Genomic DNA, 16167 nt, shown 5'->3' on the forward strand with positions numbered 1-16167 from the left:
ACGTGTATACGTTCAGCGATTCGAAAAAAATAGGATTGTATTTCACAGCTACTGTTTCTGTTATCAATGTTCTCCCTAAACTTTATAGAAATCACTATTACGCGATGCAGTCGCATTTTTTACAAAATTGTGTCGCATTATTTGATTATAGGTGCAACAGGACTGAAAGATCTGACAATCAACGTGCCAGCGGTGGTACGATCGGGCGACACAGTGACACTATCCTGTCATTACGATCTAGAAGGATTGACATTGTACTCCTTGCAATGGTATTTTGAGGATACGGAGTTCTATCGGTACCTGCCAGAAGGAGATCCTCCGTGCAAAACCTTTAACATCGATGGAATGCACGTGAATGTGAGTATTCTCTTCTCGTCTTCTAATTTAACTAACTTTTAGATTAGATTATTACGTTCTATGCATTTTGGTTTTAAATTTTCCACGAGTGTATAAACATCCATAATCTATTTGTGACGTACAAGGGGCTCAGTTGAAAAATATATCCAAGTATACGGGTTCTTTTTTTTATTTTTCCACAAATGACGTAAATACAAATATCGATACGTGAAACCCAGATTTACAGTGATTTAAAGTGTTTTAATGTTTGGAGACATCGTATCGTAGCAGTTGAAGGGTTAAAACGAAATTCATCGGGAAAGAAACGTATGTACGTTATGCAAAAATGACAGGCTTGGTACTTTGTGTGCTCTTCAATTGGTACAGCGTAGGTGTGTCTGATGAAATCAACATTTTATTTAGAAAAATTTTGTCCATGTAGTAATATGTAAATAATCCAAAAATCCGAAATCTCTTCAGCAGTAAGAATGGAATTATTCCAGCAACTAACAGATGTCTCGGTAGGCTATTTCAATCGTATCGACTTGTACGAAACAGAGAGCCAAAGATGAACGCTAGCGCAGATATATGGGCGTTATGTTTGTGCAAGAGGATAGACATAGTTTCTCCGTCAATACGAAACGTTGTTAATTACATTGGAAACAATGTCTTTCCGGAGGCGGAAGTCAAAAACGCGGCTTGTTGCGCCCGAATCCGTCAACTAATGCGCGCAATTAAACTCTTAACGAGCACTTCGATAAAACTATATGACGAGAAATCTCATGAAGTTCGTGCTATCCCTTTGGTTAGATTTCGCGTTACTTTACCTACAGATCCTATCAATGATTCGACTTTGACCTTTTAGATATCCACGTACCTAATTTATTGTAAGACATTTGATGATAATAATCCACGAGAAAGCATCTTTGACTAATCTTTAAAAGAGAAAAAAAAAGTGAGAAGGATAGTCTCTTCGACAAACAAATCTGGTGATTTCAAGATTGCAAAAGAATCCTCGCCAAGAATTCGTCCCAAATATATCAGAATTTTAGGAGAATCACCAACTTTTCTTGTTGCTTCGCATTTATATCAACAGCAGTATATGGCAGAAAAATATTCCGTTTTTTCTTTTGGAAGAAAAAATTCCATGATGATCGTTTCGTTCAGCTGATGCATTTTCGCTGCAGGTTGACGTGTTCGAAGAGGAAACAGCGGCAAAAGCTGCGAACTTCTTTTGCCAGCCGATACAAGCACGTACTAGCGACGTCCATTTATCAGTCTGCCGGCTGTATTTCGAAAGCAAGTGAAGATAAGACCGAATAGCGGCCCGATTTTTCCGCCTTCCAGTGAAGCATCCTGTTTTTCCCCTCATCGACTGTACCGCCTGCTTCCCGCGATATCGTCGCGCTTTTCAAACTTTCTAACTGCGTTCTCTGCGGAAATTTTGTAACCCTCCCGAGAGTTGCCGTGTAACGAGCAAGTGTTCGGGGGATATGCGAGTTTTTAGAGGTTTCGAATGGTATAAGGGTTGTGCTTGTCAAGAGTGTGTTGTCGAGAGTGCTCGTAACTTGTCTATTTTTTTTCTTTTTTTTTCGCAGGAAATATTCGAAAAATTATATTTGAAACATAATTATATCTCAGGATAGGCTTAAATTTATTTAGGGTAAAGGAATATTAGAAATCAAATTCAGTTTCAAATTTGAAATTCGATAATTTGCCTCGCGAAGTTTATGCTCGTTTTCTCAACTATTTCGCGATAGAAGCTTCCTTACCGTCTCGCTATTTCGATCAACCACAGGATCAAAATCAATCAGAACTGACCTTTCTCCGGCAATCTCTCGATTCGTGAGAAATATTTAAATGGAGGCGCGAATGGAAAGAAAATCACTATGATGAGATAAAGGACGTCGGGGCGTGGAGTTGGAGGCGAGTAAAACAAGAAAGTCGGCCGACCTGGGATGAAATCCACTTGAATGGGGATTCCAAAGGGTCGTGTCGCGGTCGTAGCTCGCGCTATAAATCAGCCCTATCGATTTCTTTCGTCCGGTCTACGGTTCGGTTTCGCACTTACGCGCTCCCCCAGGGGTTGGCAAAAAGTTTCACGTCGATGTGACGCGCGCCACTTTTATCGGATCCACCTGATGTCACCATCCTCGCCAGAGTAAACTAGTCAGGCTTGTTCATTTTATCGCACAAAGAATTGCCAGCGCTTTTAGAACTTTGTGATCCCGCCGCTTTTCGTTAGATCGAAAAACAGTAGAGCGCTTAAACAGCGTTCTTACATCTGTGAAAGTTGCGATGTTAAATATTCGATCTGTGTTCTAATACTAATTTTTATATTAAAAACGCACGAATACAAGATGGATAATTTTTATCGAATAATTTTCTAAATATTTCATCCTACATCGTTTCGAGTATCTCTCTGTTTCTCCCGTGTTTTCTCTCCATTGTATTTTGTTCTCGTTTCCATTTCTCATAGTTGTACGTTGTACGTCGTCGCTCAACGTTTTATACTTTACAAACTGATATTAGCAACGGCGATTTAAAAAACACAAAATGGATAGAAACGATATACAAAGTAAACACGAAAAGGATACGAGTACGTTAAAGCGGCGCGTTTAGATTCCATTTTCACGCTGTACTCAGCCAGCACCACGTTGCCCAAACATAGTATCGTCAATCGAAATTCGTTCGAACCATTTTCGAGGCAATAAAGAGGTAAACGCCACGCGTTTCGGCTCTATTTACCCTCGAGATCATGCGAAAATGACAGCTTTCAGATAAAATTCTAACACCTAATTCTAACCGTAAGAAATTCTATCTAATGCGCGATTCTAATCTCCTGTAAAAGCTGTATTTAATATGTAATTCTAATCTAAGAAAGTTCTATCCAATATTTAATTCGAGCTTCAAAGTAACCAATTAGTCACATGAAACTAAAATGAATTGTAAATATTAAACAAACCATCTTAAAAAGCATTGGTAATTTATTTAGGTCTGAAGTTTTCCTCAAGGAAAGCAAAGAGAGTCCGTAAACTACTTTTTAGTTGAATCGATAGGTTGGCTGCTATTTGCGAACGATGGCAAATGGATGCCGACAAGATAGAAGAGTTTCGAAAGGCAATCGATTCGATTCCACTTCGACTCGGTTGCGAGACATTGGAAAACAAATTTTTCATTCGCGCGATGCATAAAGCTGGCCGATAGGTATCTTTAATAAAATTTCCACATTCGTTTCCGAGGTGCTGTTCCGCTGACAACGCCGTTTTGTAGAGTCGCCGATAGCTAAAAAGGCCAAGACGGTGCATTAGTTCCAAGAAGATACGGCTGGTATCGACATTTTTTAAGATACAAACACTTCGTATTCGTCCTAATTATCGTTTCAATTCAGCTTTTATCGATCGTTTCTTTCTCAAAATAATTAGGTTGTCCGAAAAGTCTCCTTTGTTTTATAAGGAAATAATAGAGGCACAATGTTTTTTGTTTTATATTAGTTTATCGAATTATGCACAAACATAATAATAAAAATAGAACGAAATGGATCATATCTAATTCAATAAAATAATATAAAATAAAAATTGTTGTTCATCTATTATCACCTTATGAAACGAAAGAAACTTTTCGGACAACTTAATATCAAGGAAATCAATAGAAATCTCTTCATATATCAGGTCTGTAAGTATGAAACCGGAATTTGCCTATATATGGCCCTAGCTGATAATGTAGTTATCACTAAACTGCGTCATCGATGCCAAAAGTCTTTGTTGACATCTCACAAACATTTTCGACTCAGAACAATACAAATTTCATACAACAGCATAGTTTGTAATAGCGTTGAACATGTAGAATTTTGTGCCTGGAAACTACGATTTGCGGACAGCATTGATTTTCTGTTACCATTTGAAGAAAATTGCTGCAGAATCGCATCGAATGCTTGTCGAAGCTTACAGTGAACATGCTCTTGGTAAATCACAGTGCTTTGAGTGGTTTAAAAAATTCAGAAGTGGCAATTTTGACGTGAGGAACGAAGAACGTGGAACGTGGAACGTGATCTATTATGAGCTGTTAAAACCTGGCGAGACCGTTAATACTGAGCGCCACCGACAACAAATGATCGATTTGAATCAAGCTTTGCGTGAAAAACGACCAGAATATCAAAAAAAGCAACACAAAGTAATTTTGCTTCATGATAATGCACCATCACATACAGCAAAACCGGTCAAGGAAACGATTGAAGCGTTCAGTTGGGAAATACTTTCGCACGCGGCTTACTCACCAGACTTGGCTCCGTCCGATTACTATTTATTTGCATCGGTGGGACACGCACTTTCTGACCGGCACTTCACTTCTTATGAAAATGTACGAAAATGGCTCGATGACTGGTTTGCCTCAAAAGAGCGACAGTTTTTTTGGTGTGGCATCCACCTATTGCCAGACAGGTGGAAAAAATGTATAGCTAGCGATGAGCAATACTTCGAGTAAAGTATTTTTAATCATTTTCATATAATAAACGTGTATTTTCTATACAAAAATTCCGGTTTCATATTTACATACCTGGTACAATGTAAAAATAGTAGAATTTTAATAACGCGATAGTAAAATGTAGCGAAACGAAGAATCACGAAAGCTTAACAAAATAGCGGTCTCTAATGGATTAGTATTACCAATATTACTATTTAGATCGTTTTATCTCCAACCACTACCGATTATCTGCAGCGGGATTATCAGAACCAACAGCCTATTCATCCTCGAAACGACAAACCACCGCGATAACACTGCCTTCCTACGAAACCTGATTTATTTCTCCAATACAGCAAATAAATGGTAAAAGATCGGCTAGCGACAAGGATTCATAGAAGCAGCACGCGTATGAATAGCCTGTACGAGGTAGAGAATGGTTCGAAAAACAAGGTGGCGTATCGACGACACGAGATTTCAGTCATTCGTAAATCTTCGTGGAAAGCTATCGGTTCCCCGCGATGGGCTATACCATGAAATAAAAATAACCATGGCTCGTCTAATATTTAAAATAATTGTACGAAAAGGAAATCCGAATATTCGGAGATTATTTGATCAGAACTACTTTGATTCGTCTCGTATCAAATGACTCTCGTCTTCTGACGAAAATACAAAAATATCGATCTTTCGATATTTCGAAAGAACAACGAGAATCCATCGATGAAACGTCTTTCTACGATCTGCGGACGTTCCTTTCGTCGGTCCGCCGATTTCATCAGAAGCGGAGGAAATGGTGAAAAGAGCTTGTTTCCGTATCCGGTGTAGTTTGTAAAGCAGGCAGAGGGAACCACCACGATGCATATAAATGATTGCAACGACGAGCGGTCGGTCGAGGGGGTAGAATATAGTCCGATCGAGATTTAGATGTGGGGAGAGGGTTAGATGGAAGGTCGATAGTCGCGTGGAATACAAAGTAATTCTGGGGGGGGGGGGAGAATCGGGCTGGAAAGTAAAACGAGCGAAGCGGGCGGAGAAGATAGGAGAAAAGAGATTCGGGAAATTATACGCGTTTCCGTTCGAAATTTATACAAAAGAGACAGAGTGGATAAGGTTCGTTTATGAAGTTGCTGAGAGATCGTTATCAACGTTGGAAATCCGTAGGTGGATGTTCTGAAATTTAAAAGGGAGTCTCTTGTTTTATTTTTGTAACGTGGAATAATTGTCAGGGAGCAATCTGTTGGAAACTACGGTGAATAGATGGTACTACGTATATTATTTTTTTTCTCCGTAAACAAGTGCAGAAAGTAATCATGATATCGTCTTGGTAGTATTATTTTTCCATCTATGCAATTCATTTCTTCTATTGTATTTCCTGTAATTAAGTTCTATTTATCCTGTCAATCGAAAGAAACACAGTCTGTTGTTTCGTTGTTTAATCATAGAAATATCAATTTATCGTAACAACTGTCCGAAGAATTACGAATGGCTGTAAACGAACTGTAAGCTGTATCGAGGATCTTCAAAATCGTAGGCTGCTCCATCAAGCAGCGACACACCATTTTTCATGCAGGAAACTGATTTTCGAAAAGTTAAATAGAATGGGAGATAGTTCGCGAGAGATACGAACGTTCGAAAGAAATTAATCGAATCCGAGGAAGCGAGTGGAGCATTTTCCGGCGAGCCGATAGAAGAATACATTTTAGTCGGGCATCAATCCTGTAACCGAGAGTTGAGTCAACTTCCTGGCGGAACGATATCACCCGAAACGAAAAGAAGAAGAAAGAGGTGCAGAGAAAGTTCCTGGTAGTTCCTTCGACGCTATCAGATTTCGAGCGGCTCGATCGCCTGTAAAAGTATCCTCGTGGTGGTTTCAAGCGAGGCAGCTCGTCTCCTCGACCTCTTCCTTCCGAATGGAAGCATCGTTCGCCAAAGCATCGATGGTTTCCGGTCCCGCGAGTTTAACGCACGGTAGACGGAAACTGCGAGTCAAAATAAAACTTCGATCGATGTTTTCGGTCTTGGCGAGTTTCAGAAGAAATTTAGGAAATTTTTCTGAACGTGGTTTTGTATAATGATATTGTTAGGAAAGTTAGAATGTTAAGTTTCTATTTAGTTAAACAATTTTAAACGATACCGTCTGCGCAAGAGACGAGGAAAATCAATTTCATATTCTTTGGCTAATAGACAATTGTCTAGCTCCAAGACCAGTCTCTAAGAACGATCCTAATCGTTTATCTATGATAATAGTCCTGATTCTAATATTCGTTATTAACGATGTTCGATCTGGATTTATTTTACAGGTTTCCAAATCGAACTCGAACGACGTAACATTGGTCAACGTGTCGAGGAACCTGACGGGTTTGTACAAGTGCGAGGTGTCAGCCGGAAGCCCTTCGTACCACACGTTGATCAACAGGGCCAGAATGGAAGTAGTAGGTGAGTAGTGGTCGGGCTGGACTCGGTTCAGAATTAAAAAGTTTCACCGAGTAGACAAATCCTTCTGGTTGCTGAATCGCGCGGGCGCCATCCCGTAATGCGGCGCACGTGCGCCCCTACGTGACACCCATTTTCATGTTGGATTCGACGGCTCGCGGAAGACTTCCAACAGGAACGCGACTCGGCCTTCAACTACTACCGGAAGAACTCTCTTTCTCCTCGTCCCTTTTCCAGAATAGAAATTCGAACATTGATGCCGCTTTAATTATCCACGGGCTGAGAAACTGGTTCCATTGTATCGAAGGATTGAACGGTTTGAAATTGAGAAACGTGAAGTAGTTATGAGTAATGGAATAGTTTTAAACCGGATTATTGTTAGATTCTGTAATTTGTACGAATTGTTGTTGGTATCTATCGACTGTGCGTCGGAGGATTACGAAACATAAATTTTGAACTCGAGTCAACTCCGTCGAAATTTGAAAAGTCAGATTCATTAAATGTATCACGAATACGTAAATTTCTATTGCAAGTTGATCAAGTCTATCGAGACAACAAACTGAACATTACAAATTAATTAAGGGCATCAAATTTTGCTTGATTTTTTAAAGATGGAATATAATGGAATATGTATATATATAACAATAATAAATACTCTATCCAATTCAAAAAATAATATATATATATATTATTTTTATATATAATAAATAATAATAAATATAAATATAAAATAGAATATAGTGTATATTTTATATTTTATATTTACAACCAAGAAAGATCTGCCGAAACACTCGCAACCCCTTTCAGCTCACTTTTCGCATCGGCGCCTCGACGTGTAGCTGGCTTTACGCCAGGCGTCGAGTTAGCAGTCGCGTGTGCTAAACAACGTAATTATTATGCCTTAGACGCGCCGAAAACGGACCCGACGATCGGTATCGAGAAAGAAAGGATCGCAGTGGGTGAGCTGCTGCGGGCTAACTGCACCACAGGCAACTCGAGGCCCGCCTCCGCCATTACGTGGAAGCTGAACAAGGATCTCGTAAGTATATCGTCGGAGTTCTCTCACGCCTTATTCCAAGCCGCTATATATGTATGTCCTCGAGCCGTAGCTACGTGACCTTACTGGATGATTAAAGTTCCACAAGGAACACCCTCGCTCCGACTTCCATCTCGCCAACCTCTAACCCCTCGTTCCGTTACGTTCCATTTACCTTTTCACCCCGTTCGCCGTTCAGGTGAGCTCGTTGACACGAGGTGTTTCTCGCTGTAGGAATAATTTCAGAGGGAAAGGCGAAGAAGGGTGATTCGAGGGATGTGAAGGACGGTGAATGAATTTAAGGAAGTGCTTGAGGAGATTGAGGGTGCGGAGTGGAGAAGATTTTGTATTCGGAAGACGTTTCTTTCGAGAGAAATATATGAATTGTATTAGTCGATAGATTTTTCGATCTAAAAATATCTCACGAGTGTCGTGTATATATCCTGGTAATAAATATAAGAATATCGTGCAAGTATCTCGGATATTGCAAAGAAAAAAAATATTCCAGAAATCATCTTAAATATTTTAGACAGGGGGATATGTCAAATAAGTAACAACTAATTCATCTTATCGTTTTTCGTTATAAACTAACGTATCACGAATTTAAATACAGAAATATTTCACAATTACTCTGAACATTCTATACGCAAGTCTATTCCACGTATTCTATTCCTTAAAAAAAAGAAAAAAAGAAAATGCCAATCCATTTGGCGGCGCTTCGTTATTACCTCGTACCTATTTCGTACTAAAAACACGCGTGCACACAAATTTTCTCCAGGCCAGGAATTAATCAAAAACGTACCTCGCCAAGGTAACCAGAACAAAAACGATGCCGTGGGTGGGCGAGACAAAAATAGCCATTGGTTTTTGCGGTGACCCGTGATATGTCAAGGGGGTACAATAATAGCGGGGCGCGATTATTTCGAGTGAATTATTAATGTTGCCGGATATTAGGCCGGCGAAGAGCGGCCGACACAAGCAAACACATATTCGGGCCCATTGTGACGGATTAATTAATTAGAGCAATTTGATGTTCCGCTTATAATTCGTAATTAATTTCCCCGCACGCGAACGAATTATTTGGCCGTGTACGCGGCGCGTGTAAACAAGAGTGAACATAAATGATCGAGCCACGGTTCAACGGCTGGCATCCAGCAAACGGCAATTATTTCGTCGAAAAACAGAATAACGATCGATCCTGTCCGTTCCATCGAGCGATCGATCTTTTTCTTTAGATATTCCTTGAAAGTAGATCAATTTCGCGAAAGACTCTCGAGAAACGCTCGGAGAATCCTTGATTCTGCGGTGAATCTCGTCGCAGAGAAATCCAATGTTAAGGAGGACACGATGAAATATGCCTGGCCCGATTTTTCGAAAGACTCCAGCGTAGAGAGGCGAAGAAGCGATGAGATAGCGTTGAGAATTCGCGTGGATGAGGATGACAGGTTCTTGGAATATGGCGGTCGTGTATTGTGTCGAATGCTCGATGATAGAGGAATTGTAGAATGATTCGAGGGCTAGAGGAAAGGGTAGTGATACTTCAAAATTGATGGACCATTCTATAACGATGGAGTTTCTCCTGCAACCGACGGTGTTTCAAGCACTTGAGAATAAAGGGTCTGAAGCGTAAATTTACTTAAGATTAATCGTTCACTCTGCGAATGTTTCTAATAATAGAACGAAAATATACCCTTTATAATGGATAATTTACGATAAATCGAACTCGTTGATCGACCGAAAACGATAAATTTTGGGATGAAGAGTTAGATGATTTCATTTCGAAGACACAACAAGTTAAATGAGTTTCAACGTGGCAGAGTATTCACTTAGAGAGTTAAGAAGACGAGCATAAATCAGATGAAGGCACACCGACACGATAACCAATGGAAGGTCTGACGACAAACTAATGAATGCCGTTTTCCCTGTTACACTCTTATATGCTCCTCGAATAACCCCGTCCAGGACTTTAATCGACGTCATTTGTCTTTCTAAGAATTTTCCCAGCACAAATCTTAAAGAACGTCGTGGAAGAAGATTCGAAGTCGGAATTTGATACCTGAAATCCAATTTGGTGGAGATATCGGTTCGAGAGGTGATCAAACGGGGCGAAAGTGGCCAATCTTTTAAACGGGAAATAATTTGTCTCGACGAAATCTCAGATTGCTCTTATTTATTACGAAACAGCCACTATAAATGTAAAATAGGCGTGGACGACTTTTTACACATTCTATAACAGATTAGATAGAATCAAATTGCTTCTACTACAAGTTTAGTTGTTTGTAATGGATTAGATTGAATTAGATTGTTCTGGTTGGGAACAAATGAAATTGAAGTAAAATAGTGTCACGCGTAGTATGGCGAGGCGAAATAACCATCGCTATAGAGAGAAAAATAGAGATAAAGGGTCACAGGAAATTTGAAAAAATACGAGAAACAAAGATACAGTGCCAGTAATCTCACTGTCGCCATCGGAAATATCAGACTAAAACTAAATTTCAAAGGACGATTCCACGTCGCAAAATAAAGAAACAAAACTAACATTAAACGACAGAAAATACCTATTAGCTTTTATACCACGATTCGTCCAAAAAAAACTGTAGAAAATGGGACAAGAGAAAGAAGACAACGGGCGGAAGTGGCCGTAGCATCGCGTGTTCTCGATCGAAAACATATAACTCATCGGGGTCATCGTGATCGATTAAACGCGTCGAGCCACGATGGTGCCTGCGATTTAACGGAATAATTTGGTTGATTTAACAAATACCGCGGAATAACGATTTATTTGCATACGAGGCATCGCGAGCCACCGGTTATCCACCCTCCCCTGTTCGTCGCTCCACCCTCACGCCGATTGCCCGGATATGTATCTCGATGGATCTCGATAAATTTAATTCCCGTCGCTATGCTGTACACCCGCGCTACCGCACGAAAGCTCGGCGCTGAAATGTGAAATGACCAGGTAGTTACAGTCGGCCCCAGTGTTGATTGAAAAACAAAACTGGATCGAAGGCGTCGAAGATGGACGGAAATTGAATAGAACCGTGCCGACGTAACGCGATCGATCGGAACAAATGGCGCGTATGCCTCGCAGAATATAAAGGAACCAACCAATTTCTTTGATTTTCAAGCGGTGATTTTAAAGAAGAGAACGTTCAAAATGTAATAGCGATCGAATTGTTTTCGATCTTAGAAAAGCAAAAAAAAAGAAAAAATAGCAAATAGAAATGCCTCGAAACATTAAAATATTTTACTACGCGTTGCCATAAACGCTTGGAGATGTTTATGTAAATATTTCAAGAATAAAAATCGAAATATTTGATTTATTACGCGTATGTTTCATAAAAGCTTGGATATATCTTTCAATTTTTGAAATAAAAGAATATATTCCTAACACTTTTTCACCGAACCTACCAATTTTTAACGAAACAGTGCGTAAAACAGCGTACGAATATATTTCTTCGATTCTGTTAAATAAAGTAAAAACAGTATCAAACAAGTTTCAGCGAATCTCCCAGAACAAATGTTGGAGAAATCTCTTTGAGAACACTTACGGGAACGTAAAAATGTTATTGGCGAGGAAGGATGTACATTTGTCGGAGGAAAACAAGGATAAAGCAGAGAGGAACGTGTTTAACAGCGTTCGAGTTCTAAGAAAAGTTGGCGATCGAAGCTCTCGAGGATCCCTCAGGGCTCTGCCCGAGGCTTAAATGGACCGCGATGTCGCGAGGAAAAGGATGCCGAAGTTATTTGCTCGACTTTAGTCGTTAGTCAGACTACTGTTCTTCAGACAGCGCGAATGTTTCCTGTTGTTCGGATTCTGCTCGCTTAATGCTTAACTCTTAACGTTCTGCGTTATTCGGTGAATTACTAACGCTAAAATGTATCGCTATATCAGATAAATATAGATAATATACTATACATTCGTTACAAGATATATCGACACGCCGTTGTATTTATTTATTTATAGTTTACGTATCAATTAATTGGGTCCGAGTACATTAAATCTCGTGTTATTTAACGATACTATCGTATGACTACAAAAATTTGATACCATCAGAGTGAAATATGTAAAATTTGATAAAAGGACGCTTCATTGAAAAATAGAGGTATCTGTCAATACTTTTCGCAACCATTATAAATAAATCTTCCATTTCCATTTTTTTCTTTTTTTCATGCAAATCCATATTTTATAATATAGCGATCCGTAGTTGCACTGTTAACAAATCAGTGAGCGTATCGGCTCCTAATATCTCAGTCAGTGGCGCTCTTCGATCTCTCTACCTGGTGGTGTTTCAACGCGTCGAGATCCCCCGGTCCACCGAACCGAGATTTATTTGACGAAATAATTTTCCCGGTCTCGACGGGTTCGGGAAATAAATTTGGCCGCTTTATGGGACCGGATCGGTTATAATTAACGCGTGGCGACGAGAACTGAAAGCGGCTGGCGATTTAGTTTCTCGCTGAACGAAAACGGGCCGAGAGACGATGGTGAAACAGAGTGGAAGGATGGCTGGCCAGAGGGGAAAGAGAGAGGTCTCTAAGCGCGACTGAAAATTCGCGTATCCAGTCTGTAGCAATAGCCGCTGCGAAAATGCAGCAGGGACCAGCAATTTCGCCCTGCCATTTTTGGCTTCTACCTGCGCTAGTGAACGTTGACACGCGTATCACAAGGACCATGCTAGCCGTACCTTCGTCCTCTTCTTCCTTTTTCTTCCTCCTGATCTATTGTCGGCAACTTTCTTCCAACATCATCGCAGACCCTCGCCTTGTACCTGTGCTTCGTTTTACGAACAGTCTCACGGTGAGTCGTTTAAGATTTTGTCGAACAAATTATTTAGAAAATGTGGCAAAATTTAATACAAAAATAACAAGAAAAATCTTAAATAAAGGAACTATAAAGAAATATCTTGTTTAAAATTCTTCCGTTCAAAATTTACTCAAAAACAAAGTCTACATGCTGTATAAGAAAGTACGCTGTATTACGACCAAGGGAGCAAATTCTGGCAAAGTGTAGCGATATTTCTTGCCAATGGTATACCGTGCACGAAACATGATCGTATCTAGTTTGTCTAGCTAAATGGTGAAATTGAAAGAACAGAGAATATCCCTCCGGCGAGAAAGCAAAGTGTTAACTCGGTTCACCCATCGAAGGAGCGGAGTTTCAAGGCAAAGGATTTATTCCAGCGAGCCTCGCGGGACGATGCAACTTTTAATACGATCTAGAGTTTTAAGTCTTCTCGAGCGAACTGTAAGCAGATATCTCGCGAGAAATATCGACGGAGGTAGCCTGGAGAAGTTGTTAAACGCGCGTCAGCTCGTGCGGAAGAACGACGGCCGAGAAAGGGGTGGAAACAGGCAGAAGTCTTGCGTCGTTCAAAGATCAAAATAGTAGCTGGTTTCATTGAGAAAATGCAAGTTTTTCAACCAATGGTTAACTCAACGATACCAGTCACCGGAATAGGAAATCGTTTCCACCTCTTCGTCACACAGAGTATACAAATTGTTTCCGAAATCGTGATACAAGCGGTGGGGTGGTGATTCTACGAGCAAAAATAAGTCGAAAAATAAAGAATAATATTTTTTCGACGTTCGGAACTTTGTTTTCGAGAAAAACGAGTTCGAAGATCCGCCAGGTGCGCGTGTACTAATTGTAAGTTTCGAGTATCGGACTTTTCTTTCTGCCCGTGCTGACAATAATTTAATTGGAGAGCAGATGGCTATGTATGCTGCAACATTCTAGGCAACATTCTGAACACTTGTTACGTTAATAAAATGATTCTTAGAAGGCAATACTCTCGTCCTTATTTACGAAACCATTCGAAATGCGAAAATTGTGGAAATAAGATAACAGTAACGTGGTAGAAAGCAAATTCTGATGCCGTTCGTGTTTACAGATATTAACACGAGGAGAGAGAGAACTTATTTTTACATGTAGAATTATCACCTGATCGCTTGTTGCGCAATTTCAGAGACATCCTGTATACGTATGTATAGATACTTTGCAACGTCGTGCGTGTATAGCGTCGCAAAAATGTACGCGTTCGCAGGCGTGCATCCATGAATACACAGGCTGACTCCGGCAATATTGGAAGTTAAAAGCTTTCGCAGACTGCGAGAGTAGTGTTGGATGAAACTTAATTGCATCCTCCCCGCTCGAAGTTATTATTGGTTGCGCAGCTTCCTCTTTTCTGTGGTGGATTGAAGTGGTCTACTCGTCCTGTCGTTTTACATAATGACTCTTTGGAATATCGGTGGTTAATCGAGCTTCGCGATATTCTTGAACGCCAAAGATTATACTTAGCTTAATAATATAAGAAGCAGAATATTTTATTGGCCGCAGGTACGAAGCAAATCTACTTCGACGAAAACTAACGAAGAGCTGTAAAAAAGCGTAGAAGAAACGCAACCATCCAATCTTGAAAATACAGTTCGACGTCCGTTAACCCGGTTTCCACTTGGGTAACTGGAAAACTCGGATGGCACGGGAACCCTCTCGTCACCATCCGTCCTCGAAAATTGCAACGCACCCGGAGATCACGGCAATGACAGTCGCGCGAAGGGTTGGATGACGCGTTTATCGGTTTTCTGTCCGTCGTCTACCGGAAAGAAGCCTCTAACGAGCGACGTTTCTGGCGTTCCCGATTCGCGCGACGGTCTCCGACAAATCCGTGACACGGACACCACGATAATACATTTTCGATGGCCAGGCCCCTGGGAAACGGCCTTGTTGGATACACACGTACACACTCGTCGCGTATCCCGAATTTGTAACTTTAAGAGAATTTCGTTGCGGTCTTTGTCCGAAAGCTGAGATTTGTCGCAGAAAATTCGTCGATGCTTCGTGTGGCTAAGCGGAAGAAGCGGCGGCGAGAAAATACGACCGAGTACTGGATTCCGGACCGGTGGAAAGAGCGCCCTCCTGGCAGAGGATCAAGTACCCACTCGGTGACTCTGGTCTCGAGTGTTTGTTTCAAAGCGGGTTTTGATTGAGCAAAAATAGCGTTGAATGAAATACGCACCATCGTTCAAAACTATTCGTATGCTTGTTTGCTTTTGACAGGGTGTGATTTAATTCCGCGATTACGAACGAAAGGATCGATGGTGATTTTAGTATTTGTGATCTAGTTGGTCTAGGATTCAAATAAACGAAACTATTCTTCGCTGTATTGTTCGAGGGACTAGTTTGCGAACGAAAGAAAATTTCTCGTTGTTTCGTGCATGAATTCAGCTTACTACGTACCTTGTACAAACTGATCGATTTCATCGACGTTGATTGTTTGACTCCTGAGAAATTAATTCGAAAGTGATCGATCGCGTATGTGGATGCTAAAATTGAGAAATAGCGTAGGAGTTCTCTGTATACTTTGCAGGTACTGTTTTTTACAGTTACTATTTTTCCCTTAAGAAAGACGATCTTTGTTCATAATAATAATCAAACTTCTCAATCAAAGATCGAAGGGAATTCGTCGGCGCTTCATCATTATCCTATATCCATTTGGAAATGCTAATCGTCAAATGGAACAAGAGCTATTAACTCGCGGAAAGAACGCGACCTACATTCTGCTTAGAGGATCCGCGCTAGGAATTTTGTACGAAGCGGTATGGTTGCGCTGACGCAGACAAGATAAACGACAGTGGCAGGGAATTCTGAGAAAACGATAAAACTCGGCGAATTTACAACGACGCGGAATTCCGCCAGGAAGACTCGAAACGCTCATAAAGTTTTCGCAATATGACGAATCACAGAAAATCGTATTTTCAACGAGAAGATATCGCGATGACAGTCGTAGAAGAAGTATAGGGAATACCGAAGGGTATCTGCGCTTCATCAGCTAGGGCCGATAAATCTCGAACGATCGTCGATATCTGGCTGACGAAGTTTCCACGTTGGGATATCCGGGTAA

At 40.6% G+C, this 16167-nt stretch overlaps 1 protein-coding gene across 1 annotated transcript in view; it reads left to right on the forward strand.

Moving 5' to 3' along the window:
* The window catches only part of LOC100646518, a 134541-nt gene that overhangs the window by 90319 nt on the left and 28055 nt on the right, over nucleotides 1–16167 (forward strand). Inside the window, exons 2-4 of the mRNA XM_003401296.4 lie at nucleotides 152–357; nucleotides 7095–7230; nucleotides 8133–8266. Of these exons, the coding sequence (XP_003401344.1) occupies nucleotides 152–357; nucleotides 7095–7230; nucleotides 8133–8266 (476 nt within the window). The remainder of the gene's footprint in view (nucleotides 1–151; nucleotides 358–7094; nucleotides 7231–8132; nucleotides 8267–16167) is intronic.

Source organism: Bombus terrestris, chromosome 15, assembly GCF_910591885.1.
Source record: "Bombus terrestris chromosome 15, iyBomTerr1.2, whole genome shotgun sequence".
In the NCBI taxonomy this organism is placed as follows: Eukaryota; Metazoa; Arthropoda; class Insecta; order Hymenoptera; family Apidae; genus Bombus; species Bombus terrestris.